Source organism: Rhinopithecus bieti, unplaced genomic scaffold, assembly GCF_001698545.2.
Source record: "Rhinopithecus bieti isolate Rb0 unplaced genomic scaffold, ASM169854v2 scaffold_1103, whole genome shotgun sequence".
NCBI lineage: Eukaryota > Metazoa > Chordata > Mammalia > Primates > Cercopithecidae > Rhinopithecus > Rhinopithecus bieti.
Genome location: NW_016803302.1, coordinates 830411 through 850342, shown reverse-complemented (window position 1 = coordinate 850342; position 19932 = coordinate 830411). Strand labels below are relative to the sequence as shown.

Below are 19932 nucleotides of genomic sequence, written 5' to 3'. Positions count from 1 at the left end.
AAAAAAAAAAAAAAAATGTTGCCGTTAGAGAACTTGAGCAATTTAGGTTGTGTTATTCTGGTGCTTTCTTTTTTTTCCACATTTTAGTTCAATTAATTGTTTGGTTAATGACATATTAAAATTGCTTTTGAAGGATATCCATTTTTTTGCAATAATTTGCTTTTTTGACTTACATTTTATTTAGGGTACTTCATGTAATCATTAAAAATTAAATAATTTAAAACTACTTTATTAAAAATAACTAAAACTAATGATGTTACAAGTTGGAGTTAGTAATATATTCATGTAAATATTTTTCCACACTTAATGATCATGTTATGAAATACTTCTTTTGGGGGATATTTTATTTTAAGAGAATAAAATAACAATAAATGAGTATATTAATTTATATTAATGAAAGATATTTGGATTTTTATTGCACAAGATTATTTTGTTTGTTTGTTTTTGAGAAGGAGTCTCGTTCTGTCACTCAGGCTGGAGTGCAATGGTGCAATCTCAGTCACTGCAACCTCTCCCTCCTGGGTTCAAGCAATTCTCCTGCCTCAGCCTCCAGAGGAGCCAGGATCACAGGCATGTGCCAGCATGCCCGCAAGTTTTTTTGTATTTTTAGTAGAGACGGAGTTTTGCCATGTTGGCCAGGCTGGTCTCAAGCTCCCGGCCTCATGTGATCCACCCACCTCAGCCTCCCAAAGTGTTGGGATTACAGGCGTGAGCCACCATGCCCGGCCTGAATTGGTTTTTTTATAGGCAAACTAAACCTGAAACTCGAAAGCACGTTTCTTGATTTACCAATTCCGTTTGTTCCTAAAAAGGCACATGTGTAACATACAGTTTTGTAAATTAAATTTTTAATGCTCCTTTGATACTTACTAATTAAAGAAACTTGTAAGTTAAACTTTTATAAAATGATTCTTTATAAAATGAACTTTCTAGTTTTTTTCTATGTGTGTGATAAATCTATTTTTATAAAGCACATTTACTACATCTGTGCATATAAATTGAATTGACAGTTTCTGTGTGTTAGTTCCTCCTTCAGAAACTTTCGACTCTGCATGCAACCTACAAAAGCCTCAGGTTAAGAGATTATATCTATATACCAAATGCCTAATGAAACTGATTTTTACGTGATAAAGGCCAATTTCTAGCTCCTGCCTTATGTGATTTGTTAGTTTCTGATACCCTAAGGTATCAACCATTTCTAGAAGCCCAGTAATTTAAAAGTTAAATGACCTTTGTATACCTGAGACTTCCAAAGAGGAACAAGCAGAAATTCTGTGTTGTCTTCCATTGAACTCTTTTAAGATGAGGACGTTGTGGCACTTTCCTCATGGTTCCTTTTGCTTAGACATTGTTTTACCTAGAAATAGAAATCAGTCCTTAATACCTTAAAAAAATAAGTCTGCCGGCTGCACTGCAGAATAACTACTTCCGTGAGGTAGTTATTCTCAGCATCCTCATTTGACAGACGAGGAAACTAAGGCACAGAGGGACTTGCCCCAGGGTGCACAGTAAGTGGTAAGGTGGGATCTCAAGTCCAGGACTGGCTGCAGAGCCTCTACCCTTTACTATCTTTTTATCTCTATTGCTGTAGTTGTGGGGAACCATTTTCTAAATAAGATTTCTAAATATTAATCCCTCCCCCACAACACAGAGAACATAAGCAGTTTATCTCCAACTCATTTATAGTTTTTATAATCAATGGCGTTAATGTTGCTTTAATAAAATGTAGGTGACAAATTGAACATGTGGCTCTATGGCAACCAGTACTTCTTAGACATGTGTATTTAAATGACTTAACAGGTGGAATTCATTGGCTAAAAGCGAAAGGGTGAACCAGGATCCCCAGACTCCCTTTCTTAGCCTAATTTGCTAATTCTTTTTGAGTTAAACATTTGAAAGCAAGCTAAAGGATAGAATTAGCAAGTTTGGGAGTAGGGTTAAGAAACCAGGGACACCGTCATGCTATCATGAAACAAAAGTAACTGGACTGGCAGTCAGCAAGCTTATATTTGAATCCCAGCTTCATTAATTGTTAGTTGTGTGGCACTGGGAAATCATTTAGCTTCTCTGGACACTTGTTTCAGTCTGAGTTCTCTATAGATACAGAACCAACAGAATAGGTGTCTGTGTGTGTGTGTGTGTGTGTGTGTGTGCAAAGTGATTTACTATAAGGAGTTGGCTCCCACAGTTATGAAAGATGAGAAGTCCCAAGATCTGCAGTGAGCAAGCTGGAGATCCAGCCAGGAGGGTTAATGGGATAGCTCTAGTCTGAGTTAAGGCCTGAAAGCCAGGAAAGCCAATGGTGTAAGTTCCAGTTCAACTCCAGAAAAAACCAATGTTCCAGCTCAAAGACCATCACACAGGGAGAGTGAATTCTCTCTTATTCAGCCTTTTTGTTCAATGCAAGTCATCAGTGGGTTGGATAAGACCCACCTATATTGGAGAGGGCAATCTGCTTTACCCAGCCTACTGATTCATATGTTAATCTCATCCAGAAACACTCTCACACACAGCCAGAATCATGTTTGACCAAATATCTGGGCACCCCACAGCCTAGTCAAGTTGACACATAAAATTAATTATTACGGCATCTGACAAGGCACAAGAGTATAATGGGGAAGGGTCAATGCTTAAATCACAGCTCTGCCCCTTTCTGGTGCATGTGACTCTGTGCCTCAGTTTTCTCATCTGTAGAATGGAGATGAAAAATTACCTCTTAGAGTTGTTAAAAAGAATGAATGTTCTAAAGACAAATGGAAACACTTTGCATGCTTGCTATGCTAGGCACTGTGAGATGTACTGGGGATATAGCTGTGAATGAAAACAGACCAAGTCCTTCCTCTCAAGACATTTACATTCTAGTGAAGAGAGAGAGAGAGAGGCCTTAAATAAATAATATGGCAGGTGTAAGAGCTAAGAGGAAAAGTACAGCTGAGTTGATACAGGTAGAGCATTCAGAACAGTGCCTGTCACATGGTAAATGTTTAAAAAACATTAGTAGTTAGTGTTAGCCTCCTCATCATCATCACCCTCTTTATCAAGCGAATGGGGATGGCCGCAGCTTCATGTCAGCCTCACCAAGTAAATGCAGATATCAGGAATGATTTTAACAGTAATTACAGATGTTTTTTTACATATATATGAATTTTTCTTATGATGACTATGTGATACTTTTGTACCAAAAGAAAAAAGGGAAGGTAACTTCCTTAAGAAACTACATTGATAGTAAATGTTCACAGGGCTGTGATCGGAGAAGTGGAAAAGTAAAAGGCAAAAACAGAGAAAAATGGTAACACAAAGGTTAGAGGGAACATTCAAAACAAAATGTGCCTTCATCAGCCCAGTAAAGAGGTCATATGAAATGGGTTTAAAGTGTTAAGCCTGTCCCACTACTAAAATCTCAAAAGGTTATGCAGTATTTTAATAGAAAAACCATGATTTGCCCTTTATTACTATTTCTTTACTTTCTCTAGGCATTACAGCATTACACTCAGCATTTTACAAAACAAGGAGTTGACCACTCTCAGTCAGCTAATTCTAATCAAGATTAACACAGATGTCATGATAAATCCATGTGAAATTGATTGTTAATTGTATGTAATTGATTATCACACTCTGTGCATCAGCAGCACACACAGCTAGCCAGAGTCAAGAGGTAATCTATCCTCAAGTTCCATTACATCAAGAGGAAAAGAACTGAGGAAATGAAGATTTATCCAACCCTTTACCATGAGGGCAAGCACATTATCCCATTTATTTCTCACAGCAGCACTATGAGGCAGGTATGCCTAATCTCAGGCTTACATGTGGGAATTGGGGCTTGGAATAATTAGCTCAGGGTCACACAGACAGTAAATGACTGATCCAAAATCTAAACCCACTTCTGTTCCCAAGGCCCATCAGTTCCTCACTGGGCAGCTGCCTTAGAGAAGGACGTGCAGAGGAGGTGGCAGGAGGAGGTGTAAACCTGAGCTAAAGGATCAGTAAAACTCTCTGTGACAGACACTTGTGAAAACATGAGCTTTCTAGACTCTTATATGGCTTACAGAATGGGCAAACCCAAATGACTTTGTGTAATCGGCTTTCATATTAGGATATGAAGCCAGGTGTGGTGATTCACATCTGTAATCCCAACACTTTGAGAGGCTGAGCTGGGAGGATCGGTTGAGCCCAGTTTGAGACCAGCCCGGGCGACATGGCAAAACCCTGTCTCTACCAAAAAACAAATAAATTTAGCCAGGTGTGGTGGTGTGTGCCTGTAGTCCCAGCTGCACAGGAGGCTGAGGTGGGCAGATCATCTGAGCCCAGGAGGTCAAGACTGCAATGAGCCATGATTGTGCTACTGCACTCCAGCCTGGACTCCAGCCTGAGTGACAGAGTAAGATCCAGTCTCAAAAAAAAGAAAAAGAAAAAAAATTTAGGATATGTTCATTTTGGGTGTAGCCTTTCATTTAGCTTTAGTGTTATAATGTAAAATTTCCTGTTCAGTGTGCGTTCATACACAGTGGTTACTTCTAAGGATCCATGTCTTGCTCCATTCGGCTTTGTTTTCTTCCTAATGAGCGCTAAATCCAATATGCCTGTATTAGTCAGTTTTCACACTGCAATGAGGAAATACCTGAGACTGGGTAATTTATAAAGAAAAGAGGTTTAATTGACTCAGTTCCCATGGTTGGGAGGTCTCAGGGAACTTACAGTCATAGCAGAAGGCACCTCTTCATAGGGCAGCAGGAGAGAGAATGAGTGCCACGTGAAGGGACAGCCCCTTATAAAACCATCAGATCTCCTGAGAACTCACTCACTATCATGAGAGCAGCATGCTGGAAACCACCCCTGTGATTCAACTATCTCCACCTGGTCCCGCTCTTGACACGTGGGGATTATTACAATTCAAGGTGAGATTTGGGTGGGGACACAGCCAAACCATATCAATGCCTAACAAATGTAAATGGAGGATGGAAGCTGTCCTGGTACAAACCCAGAGGTGGGCTGAGTAACTTTCACAGGAGCAGTTTCAAAAACAGTTGATGTGAGCACAGAATCCAGCCTGGCCTTTATGTATCTTTGAAGCCCTTGTCTCTTTAAAACGTTTAAATTAAAAAAAAGAAAAAAAAAAAAAAAAAAAAAAAGCTTAATATTTTTCAGAGGGAAAGAAAAGATGCTGTTTATTATTTCAAGCCCTTCCTTGAAAACAGCCTCTGAGGACTGCGGAGGGAAACTTTGTTGACTGGTTTTGTGAGCCTCCCACAGACCAGGAGCTAATGTATCCTTCTATAAAGAAGAAACATGCCCAAGGCAAGGTTGGAAAGTCATTCCGAGAGCCCAAGATACTTGCCACCTCGTATCGGAAGATTTTCTCTGAGCCTCAAAGAGGTTTTGACCTTGAGAGGGGAGGCGTGGGGGTTACGTATTTATTTTAGCTCAAGGGCATTTTAAGAATTTGAAATATATATTTCTGTAGTGAAAATGAAAATTCATTCCTTTGAGACAGACTACAGAGGCCTGGGTCTCAAAACAAAACGCTGAACAAAGGGAAATAAGGAGTAGGAATATGTAAAAAGCTCCCAAACTGAAAATCTCTTTGGAGTACCACATTCTCCATGATGCCTCCTGGAAAACTTTTTTTAAAACACTCTATTTAGGGACCTTGGGCTGACAAAGAATTTCCGTACCTCCTTCCCCTGGCTTTGATTGCTAGACACTTCAATGGAAAGAAAGAGGGATTGGGATCGTGTGACTCTCTGCGAGGAACTTCTGAATTCTAATCTTGGCCTTGACACACACCAACTTTGGAGACTGGATTAGCTAATTTAACCTGGCTTTGTTTTCCTGCCAGAATGATCGAGATTAATAAAATGACCAATTCAAGGATCTCTGAGAAGAACTGTTTGATAAGAACTTTATATGTAGACATCCTTGAGGGCGTTCTGATCAATTATGCTAGCTGCTTCCTACCTCCTGCTTATAGTTTCATTTTCTTTCTGATATTTAAGAATTAGTTATGATTAATGTTTATATACCACAAGTAAGGCTGTCTTTTATTAAAAGAAGTGAGCTATATGAACCCCAATGTAATTATTTAGCTTAGAAATGAGAATGTGTTAGAAAGTATACTTTAGTGAAAAAAAAATTCTAAAGAATGTTTTATATCCAGAATCCTTCTCAACGAAGTGTTTTGTCCAAACTATTATATTCTGAAATACAGTATTATAATCTTTAAGTGATTAGAATGCTTTAATGACAAATGTCTTAAGCAGTTTCTAGTACTAAATATATATGATACTTGCCAAAATAAATTAGAGGCATTTTCCTTGGATTTTACTGTTCGAAATTGGACCAGAAATGTTGACCAGTAGAAATGTAAAAGATCACGAGAAGGAAATCAAGCTCTAAATCAGTTGTTATCAGATGATCCAATTCAACATATCTTAACTCACTGGCATGGTTTTCTAACTCACATGATTATGTGAATTTGATCCTACCATAGTTTGATAGCATTTGGGGACTGAAATGGACCTTTAGGAATGTTCAAATTAAGAGCCAGGCACAGTGGCTCATGCCTGTAGTCCCAGCATTTTGGGAGGCCAAGGCAGGCAGAACACCTAATGTCAGGAGTTTGAGACCAGCCTGGCCAACATGGTGAAACCCCATCTCTACAAAAATACAAAAATTAGCCAGGCGTGGTGATGCGCGCCAGTAATCCCAGCTTCTTGGAAGGCTGAGTCAGGAGAATCGCTTGAACCCAGGAGGTGGAGGTTGTGGTGAGCAAAGATCATACCACCACACTCCAGCCTGGGGGTCAAAGCAAGACTCCATCTCAAAAAAAAAAAAACAAAAGAAATGTTCAAATTAACCTCCTCATTTTGGAAGAATATCCGGAAAGCTCAGAGAGATTAAGTGATTCACTTATGTCCCAGAGCTAACTCATGGCCAGGTTGGAACTGAAACCCAGGTTTTATTTTAATTCAGATTAACAAGAAGGTTCTTGTGAGGTGTGTGCTGCTATGCTAGGAGCTTCAGTTGAGACAGTACCAGTTCAGGAGGCTTTCAGTCTAGCAGAAGTGCTAAAGTTAAGACGTAATAACAGCTAACCTTTGTGCCAGGTACTGTTCGAAGCACTTTACATAATTACTTATTTATATTTTCCCAACAACCCTGGGAGGTAGTTGAGGCACAGAGATGTTAAGTACCTTGCCCAAGGTCACACAGCTAGCAAGTCTCAGATGAGGCGGTCTGTGCTGTTAGCCCACGTGCTGTACTCCCTTTTTACTGGTGAATATAGTGTGGGTACATAACACGGACTATTATGTACCCACAGATAGGTTCAGGCAGAGGACTTTGGAGATCCAAAGAGAGGGGTCCATGTTGAAGACTGAGAAAATTGCAGAGGAAAAGGTCTACAAGGATAGCCAGGATTTCAGTAAGAGGAGAGATGAAACAGGGGAAAGGCATCTGAGGAAAAGGAGCAGTGAGAGCCAAGGCACAGAGTTGGGAAAAAGCATAAGGTGCATTCGTAGAATCTCTCTCTGGAGCCCTATCTAGGGAAAGAGGGAAAATCAGAAGTTGAATGATTTTGGAACAGCTACTAAAACAAGATTGCAAAGAACACAGGCAGCAAAAAAATGGTTAGACATCTAGTCAAAAGCAGTTTGCAAACTCAAAAAGCTCTCTTGCACAGATTAACAAAGGCCTCTTATTTCTCTTTTTTTTCCTATTGTTCCAATAAAAGGAGTGAGATGTATTGTATTTGAGGCATAGAATATATGTGTCAATTTCTGAACCACTTTTCTTAAAAGAAAAGGATTCCACAGCAGCCTTTCCCTTTTAGTCGATGCGGCAATTCTGAAGGTATGGGGCTTTTATGATTTCAAGATTCTGAAGTATCTTGGGTCCTCAGTGTAAATATTTAATATACTAAACCTTGCCATATAAAGGTCGAATACACACATGTAATGTTGAAGCCATGTGAAACATTTCCCTGAGAAGAACTAAATATTTAAAGTTGCAGGTGACTTGGAAATTCTAGTAAATTGGTGGCCTTTCATTATGCATGTGCTTTCCCCTTCAACACTGCCAACTACTTGAAACTTTTCCTTTGCCACCAAAGGCTATTGCTTAGCTCCTGCTGCCACTGTGGCCCTGGTTAATACCTATTCTGGCAGGGCGCGGTGGCTCAAGCCTGTAATCCCAGCACTTTAGGAGGCCAAGACGGGCGGATCACGAGGTCAGGAGATCGAGACCATCCTGGCTAACACGGTGAAACCCCGTCTCTACTAAAACAATATATATAAAAAAAAAAAAACAACTAGCCGGGCGAGGTGGCGGGCGCCTGTAGTCCCAGCTACTCGGGAGGCTGAGGCAGGAGAATGGCGTGAACCTGGGAGGCGGAGCTTGCAGTGAGCCGAGATCGCACCACTGCACTCCAGCCTGGGTGACAGAACGAGACTCCGTCTCAAAAAAAAAAAAAAAATCTATTCCCTGTGCAAACTCTTGGATATTTGTTTCAGTAGTTTAAACTTGTATTTCCGTGCCTCAAGACATTGTATGAAAACTGCTTTTGAAATAAGAACTTTCTGAATGACCTTCTCTATCACCGACTTTCCCTGTTGACTTTTTGGGCATGATTAAGTCTCTTTGCAGCTCAGTTGCTTTGACCAATAAAACAAAGACCATCCCTCAGCTCCCTGGCCTCTCAGGTGTGTGAGAATAAACAAGTGAGCACTGGATGGGCTAGAGCTGTTGTGGGTTGAAAAGATTTTCTTAGTTTGTTCCGGCTGCTGTAACAAAATACCACAAACTGGGTGGCTTACAAACAACAGAAATTTATTTTCCAGTTCTGGAGCTGGGACATCCAAGATCAAGGCAGCAGCAGATTCAGTATCTGGTAAAACCCCTTTGTGGCTCATAGACAGTACATTCTTGCTGTGCCCTCACATGGTTGAAGAAACAAGAGGTCTCTCTCACACCTCTTTTGTAAGTGTACTAGTTGCATTCATGAGTGCTCTGCTCCCATGACTAATCACCCCAGTTATGTCCCCCTAATCCCGTCATCACCTTGGGGAGTTAGGATTTCAACATATGAAGTTGTGGTGGACACAAATGTTCAGCACATAGCAGATATGATAGAAGAGTGGGGTACTTTATTAATTGTGTTGCATTCATGAAGCATTCACTGTGTGCCAGTGATCACTGCAAGGGCTTGACATGTATTCATTTATTCATTTTTTTGTATTCATTTTTCCAACCTTACAGGTAATATTCTTATTCCCAATTTAGAGGTGAGTAAAGCAAGGAACATGGTATACGACAAAACTAGCATTTGAACCCAAGCATTCTGATTCCTGGGATGAACCATTATAGCTGTTCAGAAATGGAGTGGGCTCTCTTTTAGGACAGTGCTCCTCTCTTCTTTCCGGGTGGCTGCCAGCAAGTATGGAGAGAGGGGCTATGACTTTAAGGTCTTAGAATTTGTGGAATACAGTTACTCCACATTTGTCCCAAATCTCAGAATTTGTGTCGTGTCTCTAAACCAGATAAATGGAAAGTACTAAAAGCATTGTTGCTTCTGCTCTGAAATTGTTATAGGATTATTTCTATTGCATCCAAGTCTTAAACACCGAATGGCTGGGGGTGGGGTCTTTCAACAAATAATACAAGTCCTGAGCATGGCTGAGTAACACACAGCCCTGTCATCAGGGAGCTAGACTAGTGAGGTATGTCCATGTACAGTGTTGGGCACCAGACTAGATAGAGATCTCTATGGCTCTGGGCAAGCAACTGAAGCTCCTAGCATAGCAGCACACACCTCACAAGAACCTTCTTGTTAATCTGAATTAAAATAAAACCTGGGTTTCAGGAGACTTCCTGAAGAAGCTGACACCTGAATTTAGTGATAAAGGATGGATGGGAAAAGCATTCCAAAAAGAGGGGAGTGTGTGAGGGAAAGCACAGATGTGTGAAACATTGCCTCTGCAGGGAGCTCCATACACTCTGATATTGCCAGAGTGTTAGCAAATCATTGATGTAAAAATAAATGAAGCAGGCCAGGGGCGGTGACTCACGCCTGTAATCCCAGCACTTTGGAAGACCAAGGCAGGTGGATCACTTGAGGTCGGGAGTTCGAGACCAGCCTGGCCAACATGGTGAAACCCTGTCTCCACTAAAAATACAAAAATTCGCTGGGCATGGTGGCTCATGCCTGTAATCCCAGCTACTAGGGAGGCTGAGGCAGGAGAATCATCTGAACCCAGGAGGTGGAGGTTGCAGTGAACCAAGATCTTGCCACTGCGCTCTGTCCTGGGCAATAGAGCAAGACTCCGTCTCAAAAAATAAATAAATAAATAAATAAATAAATAAAGCATTAAACTGAGATATCTTAAAATCCCATTTCCTTACCATTCTCTCTTACCCCACTACAGTGAGTACTCAAGAGAAAAGAAAGGAAAAGAATCTTTTGCTAAATTAGAATTTATTGGATAAAATACCATTTATTTCATGTCGAAATCTCTGATAATTGTGAAGTGGGCAGATACTGTAGTATAACACCAAATTGATAATTATGTTTATAAAAAATTATGAACTAATGAACTAGCATAAATCAATAAAGAAGAAAACATAATTGGATTTCTAGTAATAGAACATTAATTAAGTCAAGACAAGGCCTATCTGTTGTACATAGTAGAGGGCTTGAGAAACTTTTGCTGAATATGAATGTTGATTAAGAGTTCCTTAGAGATAAACAAAACCAATAACCCCATCTATGACTCAAAGACTTAAATTAGAACCTGCCTCCAATAACTGCTGGAAAGAGCAAGGGCAGATTAAGATTTATAAGTACACTTCACTTTCATTACAAATAGAAACATTTTCTTTTTAATAAAGCATCAAACAATTTATCTTCTTTAGGGTAAGTTGATCCTTTTTCATTAGTTTTATTAAAGTACCAAAATCTCATGAAACTAATTGTAATTTATGTTAACATTTAAAATCATGGTTAAATTTAGCATTTTGAAAAGATGACTAATGCCCTGATTTAACTTAAATGTAACCATCAAAAATAGAAGCATGTAGCATATCTGTTAAGTATGTCAGCCCACGCCTATCAAATAGCTCTTGGGTTTTCCTCCTTAATGAGCACTTGATGATTGATCAATAATCAGTTTGGGAGCTAATTAAAGTCACGAGTAATAGATATCCCTGTGTAAGTTTCATCAATTTAACAGTGTGCTAGACAGACTGTAGGGGCATTGTTCATTTCTAGATAATTTCTGTACAGCAAAGCAGATGAGTTACGGCCTCGGAGCCCATGGAGAATTCCAGGAGGAATCTTACATCCCTGGCATAGCACGGTGGACTCCTTGCTGTCTCAAGTCAACAGAACCAGAAGGAGATAATTAGTATAATTTGTTGTTACACTGGCTTTTTCTTTTGGTTAAAATTTACCTGCCAGTTGGGCACAGTGGCTCACGCCTGTAATCCCAGCACTTTGGGAGGCCAAGGTGGTAGATCACTTGAGATCAGGAGTCCAAGACCAGCCTGGCCAACACGGTGAAATCCTGTCTCTACAAAAATATAAAAATTAGCCGGGTGTGGTGGCAACGCCTGTAATCCCAACTACTTGGCAGGTTGAGTCAGGAGAATCACTTGAGCCTGGGAGGAGGAGGTTGCAGTGAGCCGAGATCACACCACTGCACTCCAGCCTGAGCAACAGAGCGAGACTCTGTCTCAAAAAAAAAAAAAAAAATTATCTGCTATCTACCCTGACACTGAGAAGTATGTTATGTATGTTTCCCCAAATAATAAATTATTTTAATTATTATGAGATTAATATTTGAAATCATGGATTCGATATCAATAGAATTTTAGAGTTAGAAAAGGCCTGAGAGGGCACATAAACCAACCACCTCCTTTGTAGGAGTTAGATAAATCTTGCCCTAGAGTCACACAGTCTCTGCATGGCAGACTGAAGGCTCCAACAGAAAATAAAAACTGGAATAACAGTATGGACACTGCTTTCATATACTACTCCTAAATGTCATCCTACACTATTTCCTCTGAGCTTCATCAGATATTCTCCTTTTAAAGGATATATTAAAATTCTCTTGAAAGGAAGCCTTTTGCACCCAGAAGTTATGCGATCAATTTTTCCTTCTATGATCACGCCTCTACTTTGTACTTTGTCTTTCATCCCACACTTTTCAAAGTGCCTGAGGTATAAAGTTAGATTTGATTGTCTCCCTAATTTTGATCCTGTGGAGAGACCTCATGTTGTCATGTTGTCATCTCTAATAGATGAGGCTTATGCTGAGGACCAGAAAGGCTGAGGTTACAGAGTTATTTTGCAGCAAAGCCAGGACCAAAATCCAGGTTTGTTGTTCATAGACCTCTCCATTAAAAATGCTACTCTGTAAATTTATTAGGGGCAAAATCTCAGTATGCTATGGTGTTGCAGGACTTTTCCTTAGTTCAGCTAAAGACAGGGTTCTTTGTCCCATGGCCATGAAAAATTTAGACTCACAGACAATTTGAATGGTAAGACAGGGTTTTATTTGGTGGAAAGGAAGAAAAGGGGAAAACAGGAACTCTGCATGAGCCAGTGTCCCATGCTCCAGTGCTTCCCCCACTGGAAGATTGAATCTCAGGTTCTATACAGGAAGAGGAGGGACCAGCTCCTTCCCACTGCAAAGGGCCTAAACTTCCTGAGGCTCCACCCTGTGAGCAGGCCAGTTGGCGTTTCTCCAGTGACCCCCCTCCCACCTGGCTGTGTCAATGGCAGTATGAGATACTTCCATTTTTTTACAAATAGTTAAAAATTCTGCTTCATCAGTCAGATCTCCAGATTAAGAGAGATCCTGAGTTTGCCCCACCATCGGACTGCTTTGTGGATCAGAAGAGAACTGGTTTATCCAGCAGCCAGGCATGGAGCAGCAGGCCTGGGCCAGCACAGAGTGACCCAGGGCAGTGCCCTGACCAAAGCCACAGACCTAGCTCTGCACATTCGTCACCCACTCCTGCCCCCGACAACCTACCACAAGCCCTCACAGTCACTTTTGAAATTCTGGATGACGTGATTTCCTATTACAAACAAGTGACATGAACTTTCAAAGCAAAAAAAAAAAAAAAAAATTCTGCCTCGTTTCTTCACTTATTATTGATCTTGAGCACATTTCAAACATTTCTTTAGCCTGTCTGTGAATTTTCTGCTGCATTAATTGACCCATCTGAATGTATGAGTATTAGTGCTTTTACTTTTTAGCAGTGTACATATTTTCATATAATAAATATTCATGTAATTTTTGTATCAGACATTTTATCTACATTACTTTTTAGTCATTTTTTATCATTATGCAAAGTATGCATAGAAGGGAAACATCACATTGTACTCCATAAATATGTATAATTTTATGTGTCAATTACAAATAAAATATTTTAGGTCCCCAAAAGGAAAAAAAAATGCTACTCTGTATGATTACTCCAGAAACAAAAGTGTTAACACTACACTGAACAGAAGCTGATTATTTCTGTGATTTTTCTTAGCCTTATTTCTTCCCTTTGCATATGTGGTCTCTATTTTTCCCTTTGTTTTGCTTAGCCTCTGTATCTCTTTTGCCCTGTCACTTGGTTACTTGGCAGTCCCTAGCCAGCAGGGTGCAGTGTCGTAGACAGTGCCTTTTGTTCAAAGCATTTGTTTGGATTATAAATCTAATTTGATGATAAATTCAGACTGTTATGCTGATTTCATTTCAATGGAGTCACAATGTATCTCAAGTTTCCTTTGATAAAAAGACCATATCTCATGCTATTTAATTGTTCACCTTGGTCTGTTTGCTCATTCTAAAGAGTTTTGTGGCCAAGTGCAGTGGCTCACGCCTGGAATCCCAGCACTTTGACAGGCTGTTGGGGGGGTGGATCACCTGAGGTCAGGAGTTCAAGACCAGCCTGGTCAACATGGTGAAACCCCATCTCTACTAAAAATACAAAAATTAGTCCAGCATAGTGGAGAGTGCCTGTTATCCCAGCTACTCTGGAGGCTGAGGCAGGGGAATTGCTTGAACCCAAAAGGTGGAGGTTGCAGTGGACTGAGCTTATGCCATTACACTCCAGCCTGGGTTACAGAGCAAGACTCCATCTCAAAAAAAATAATAAATAATTAAGACTGGGTGCAATGGCTCACGCCTGTAATCCCAGCACTTTGGGAGGCCGAGGTGGGTGGATCACAAGGTCAGGAGTTCGAGACCAGCCTGACCAAGACGGTAAAACCCCGTCTCTACTAAACATACAAGAATTAGCCAGTCACAGTGGCAGGTGCCAGTAATCCCAGCTACTCGGGAGGCTGAGGCAGGAGAATTACTTGAACCTGGTGTGGGGAAGTGGCGGAGGTTGCAGTGAGCCGAGATCACGCCACTGCATTCCAGCCTGGTGACAGAGTGAGACTCTGTCTCAATCAATCAATCAGTCAATAGAGCTTTGCTAAAATTTTTAACATATGTACTGATACGGTTTGGCTCTGTGTCCCCACCCAAATCTCATGTTGAATTGTAATACTCAGTGTTGGAGGTGGGACCTGGTGGAAGGTGATTGGATCATGGGGGTGGTGCTGTCTCATGATAGAGTTCTCACAAGATCTGGTTGTTTAAAAGTGTATAGCACCTCCCACTTTGCCCTTTTCCTCCTTCTCTGGACACATAAGTCATGCCTGCTTCCCCTTCACCTTCCACCATGATTGTAGGTTTCCTGAGGCCTCCCCAGCCATGCTTCCTATGCAGCCTGTAGAACTGTGAGTCAATTAATCCCTTTTTCTATATAAATTACCCAGTCTCAGGTGGTTCTCTATAGCAATGCAAGAGCAGAGTAATATATAAATGGAAATATTACTGATTTTCTAACTTTTACCTCTATTAGAAACAACAATCCCTCCAATCATGGAAAAATTATTACCTGTTATTAAAATGAATTATTTAATGGCATTCTTTTCAAATATCAATAGCTGACATTTACTGTGCACTTATATGTCAGCCTCTTTCTTCTGTGCTCTTCATATGTGTTAACACATTTTATCCTCCCCACTACCTTAGGCAGTGAGTAATATTGTAATTCTGATTTTACAGTAAGAAAATTGAAGCACAGAAAGGTTAGGTTACTTGCCAAAGATCTCACAGCAAGTAAGGGCAGAGGCAGGATTTGAACCCAGGCAGTCCTTCTCATGAGTCTGAGCTCTTAACCATGAGTATGCTACTTCTCAAAGTGAATTGTCCTGTAAATGCTACTTTGCAAGTATAATTGAAGTTTTGTAAACTTTGCTTTCACTGATTTATGAAGAGCCATATTAACCCAGGGAGAGAAGGTGGGTTTGTGAAAGTTTATCATTATAACAGTCCTGCTGACCACTTGTGACCTCAGGGATCAGCAACTCTTTCAGCCCCGATGCTGGGAACAAGAAAAAAAAAAACTTTCTAGTGTCACTTGCAGGCCTTAAGTGGGAGGTGGGGATGGGATGGGAACTGAGAAACAGAGACATCCATTGTAGGTATATGTTAAGGGCTGGCTTCTCATGCCTTTACATCCTTTATGTAAATGAAATATATTATCCATTTTTTCTCTCCCTAATGGGCTTCCGGACTTAAATATAAGCTGATTACAAAGAAGCCTGGGAATTTTTCCCTACCTAATTCCCACTCAGCCTTCCCTGAAGTCCAGCAACTGCCCCATCCCATCTCTGCATATATCCACTTCCTGTTTGTAGTGCAGTAAGAGTAGGCTGGACTTTGTGTCATCCCTACTGGGGAGAGATTATGTCTTTCATCTCTAGTCTGAAGGCCTAGCACAGTGCCTGGTATTCTGACACTCAGTAGCTGTTTGGTGGATGAATAAATAAAATCAGTATACATTGCACCCTGAAACCTGGGCTAATGTCTGCCTGATTTTAGAGTTACTGTCACCATACATTGAAAAAGGTGCTAATTATAAGAGGTGTGTGTAGATAGGCCAAAAGCATTTCCAAAGTGTGAATTCAGGAGTGTTTTATAAACATGTAAGTGTGTTTGCAGTCGCCTCCAAGACCATCCTCCCTGATACATTATTTTAGTTTTTATGAGGTTTGGGCCAGCCCAGTTCTCAACATGAAATAGCAAAAAGGCATCTGTTGGTCTGCTTTTATTGTACCTCAGTTCTCTCTGCTGCTTTGGGAGACAGTGGCCTGTACCTGTCTGCTTAGAGCCTGCCTATGAAGGCCCAAAGCTTGCACTGTTACTTCTACATCATACCTTAGACACTGTCAGGAATCATAACTAGCCACCATGCTGTGTGCTTACATTCTGTCATTTCATCCCCATTTTACCTTGGAGGAACTGGAGCTCAGGGACATTAGGAAACTTGCCCACTTAAGAAATGGTGACACTGGAACTCAAATCCAGGTCTTCTTGGTTCCAGAGTCTGTGTTCATCAGCAGGTTTGGCCAGGTATACTAAAGAGCAAGAAGACTGGAGATTGCAGATGTAAAGATCATGGCACACAGTGTCCTGAGTGTTCTTTTTGAGGGAATTCCTGCCCACTACCACTGTTTCAAGTCACTAGAGAGACAGCTTGCCCAAGGAGAGGCTATAATCTGGAGGGAGGTACTGTGGCTGTGTTAGGTTCCTGGGGTTCAGCTGAAGGTGGCCCTGGTGGCCCTGCTTTCCCGACGCACCTGAGAGTTTCCTGGGAAACAATGGGCTTGGGCTTCCAAGGCTGTGGTACTATCCCAGTGGTTTGGTTAGTCTGGCACTTGCAGAAATTCAGCTACAGTTAGAGTCCTCTTATGTATTGATTGTAGAAAATAGATCTTTATCTTAGGTAGTTGATAAGAAACCCAAAGAATGTAGTTTCTCAGAAGAGCTTTTAGTGATTAATGGATTTAGTGAAGCAGCAGGCTATATAGAGTTAGGAAATATTGTCCCTAATATACTGTTTTTCATCTCCCTTCCCTGCTAAACCACCACATCATTTCTTTTCTGAGAGGCCATAAATTCCAACACTAAACATATTTCACAAATGACTTAGAACGATTTGTCATCCCATTAGTCCAATCCCAGGTATTTATTGCTAGTGCTATTTTGGAAGCCGGGAATAGAAAAGAACAATGCCAGGTGCACTGTAGATGTTTAATAAATATTTGTTAAGTGAATAAATGGATGGGCAAGCTTCCTATAAAATGGGTTCTTATCCTTCATTTGATTGTCACCTATTTTACTCATACTGTATATTAGACAGTTTTAAGAATCTGAAGGTACATAAACTTGACTGGTACCCTTGCCATTCTTACAGGACAGTCCACAATCTGGGTGGTACACAGAGATCTGTGACATATAGCTAAAGTGCTGTGTGCTGAAGAGTCTGAATGAAGAGCTGTCTTGAAAGACAATACTTGTCTTGGCAGTCCGAAGAATAAGATCCCTCTGGCTGAGAAGCCAGGGAACACTTAGCCATAGGTGAGATTTAAGCTTGCCGTGGAGAATGGGTCAAATGTCAAAAGGAGGAGGCGCTGGGGGATGGCAGCTCAGGGACTTGCTTGGGAGAAGCTGCAGAGGCAGGAATGCATAAATTCTGGGGAGGGAGCCGTAAGTGACTGACTCAGAGTGGTACACAAATTGCTGCTTGGATGGGTGTTGGGACCAATCTAATAGCATTGAACTCCATGGTAGAGGGAATCATGTCAAGTTTAAGAAAAGCTCGAAGAGCATGGCAACAGGGAAAAGGCCCTATAACTGTCATCGTGGATCCTTTTTCTTATCGTCCATTCCCTCTTCCTCCGTACTAAACGAAGTCACTCCAGGCCAGTCTGCATATCTCTACCACATTGTTATTAAGACACTGCTTTGACCATACTGTATGCAACACTATGGATTCACCAACACCTATAGAATACATTATGCCCTTCTTAGTGGGGGTTTCAAGACTCTCTGGCCCATGCCAACTTATCTAATCTTATCCTTCAGCTTGTTACCCAACCATCTACTTTCCAAGTTCTTCCCTGGACCCCTTCTCTGCCATCTTGGTCTGCTCATGCCCACCTCACCTGTACACTTTCCTGCATCCCTGCCTTATTAGAACTTTGCGTGTACCATCTTTCCAGCCTGCATGCCCTCCCTTAATCTGTGCCCATCAGAACATCAAAGGCCCATTTTTTAGTCTCCAAAAGTTTAAACTTTTAGAAGATGGAAACCAAGTATTTCTTTTTACACCCATCAGTGGGTTATGGGTGGTAAGCACCAAGTGCATGTTGAATACATAAATATCTTCATCCCCTCTTTTCCTCCATTCCTACATGGAACTAAGAGTGACTGTATCCCTTAGATAAAGAGGCCTTTCAATTGTACGACACTTTAGACTTTCCAAAGATTATGGCATAGCAGTCCAAAACACCTCATCTGAAGCCAGGCTGTCTGGGTTCCCACCATTGCTCTACCAGCTGTGTGACCTGGGACAAGTTACGTAACCTCTCTATGCCTCAGTTTTGTCATCAGCATAAAGGGAAGAATAAAGGTACCTACCTCCTAAGAGTTGCTAGAAGGATTAAATATGTTATGTGTAAAATGTTGAAAATACTATATCTAGCACATAGTAAGCATTATATAATGCTTGCTAAAGTAAATTATACATATATATGTACATATCTGTATTAGTGGTACTGTATGTGTTGTGTACATAGATATTTACAGTAAATACTCAATAAAATTTAAATTTAAAAACATACACACAGAGGGACACACAATTTGGCATCCATGATGACCTTGTAAAGTAATCAGAGGCATTAAATAATTTCCGCACACATAGTAATTATAGATCCATTCCTGGGATCCATGTCTTCTAACTTTAGAGCCAGTACTCAAAAAATAGAAACTATAGCATTAATCTATTGATCTTCTCCAACACATATAGTTTTCAGCTATATAGTGATTTCTTAACACAAAGTATTAAATTTGCTACAGGTATTTTTATTATTTTGATTTAAACTATGTGAGTAGTGTCAGATACATAATATGGGTGTGTCAATAAGAAAAAAAAATTAACTTCTGTGCAAGTTATCATATAGGATATCCCAATCTCCTAAGGAAATTCATGATGTAGGTCATTTTCTACTTGACTGTTTTTTCAGCAGTTGAGGAAAAATGGAGCAAGAAAGATAAGTTAGGTGTATTGAACAGAGAATTATGCATGAAGTTTTAGTAGAGAAGAATTCAAACAGGAAAATATGCTATGGGAGTACATTTACATGGCTATATGCCTGTCAGGTCATTTGGTATGCAAAGGCTTGTGTTTGCATTAAGCTCTTGGAGAAGCTGTTATTTTCTTTGCAGTATGTATTCAAAATGCACCTGTAAAAAATAAAAGCTTTCCTTTACTTCTCTGAAAAAGAAAGAGAACTGTCTGTTATTTTAAATACAAAATACATTTGACTTCTGTCAACAGCTTACATTTTAAATATTGCAGTTTGTACTCGCATTAATTTGTACTCGCATTCGTTATCTGCAATTAGAGTTCTCGAAAAGCTTTCAGCGTTTATCTCCCCAACTTTTAAAATTCATTCATTGTTAACATTTTAGTGAATAGTGGAAACCCTAAATCAAATTGGAAGACTCAAAAAAGAAATTTGCTTTCCAGAAATTACCACTGAACTAGGTAGAGAATCCTCAGCTATTGTGCTGAACCACATTATGATGAGATACACTCTTTTCTCTCCAGCGTTAGGTCAGACTCAGATGTTTTCCTTTTAACCCATACTAGTCAATAAGGAACACCCTGCTGGCAGTCAGCGCAATATCCTTTCTCTTATACTAAGGCTTATTTTGTGCAAACTACCTGTTTATACTAGTCCTCAGTGTCCAAGTCAAGCAAGAGTGAGAAGTTCAGGTTTTTTCTTTGCGATAATATATTTAAAAGAAATATTTCTCAGAT

General features: G+C 40.3%; 1 protein-coding gene across 1 annotated transcript in view; it reads left to right on the top strand.

The window, feature by feature from the left end:
• The window catches only part of SRGAP1 (SLIT-ROBO Rho GTPase activating protein 1), a 317403-nt gene that overhangs the window by 183493 nt on the left and 113978 nt on the right, over positions 1–19932 (top strand). The window contains exon 5 of the mRNA XM_017872537.1: positions 18739–18774. Coding sequence (XP_017728026.1) covers positions 18739–18774 — 36 coding nt within the window. The remainder of the gene's footprint in view (positions 1–18738; positions 18775–19932) is intronic.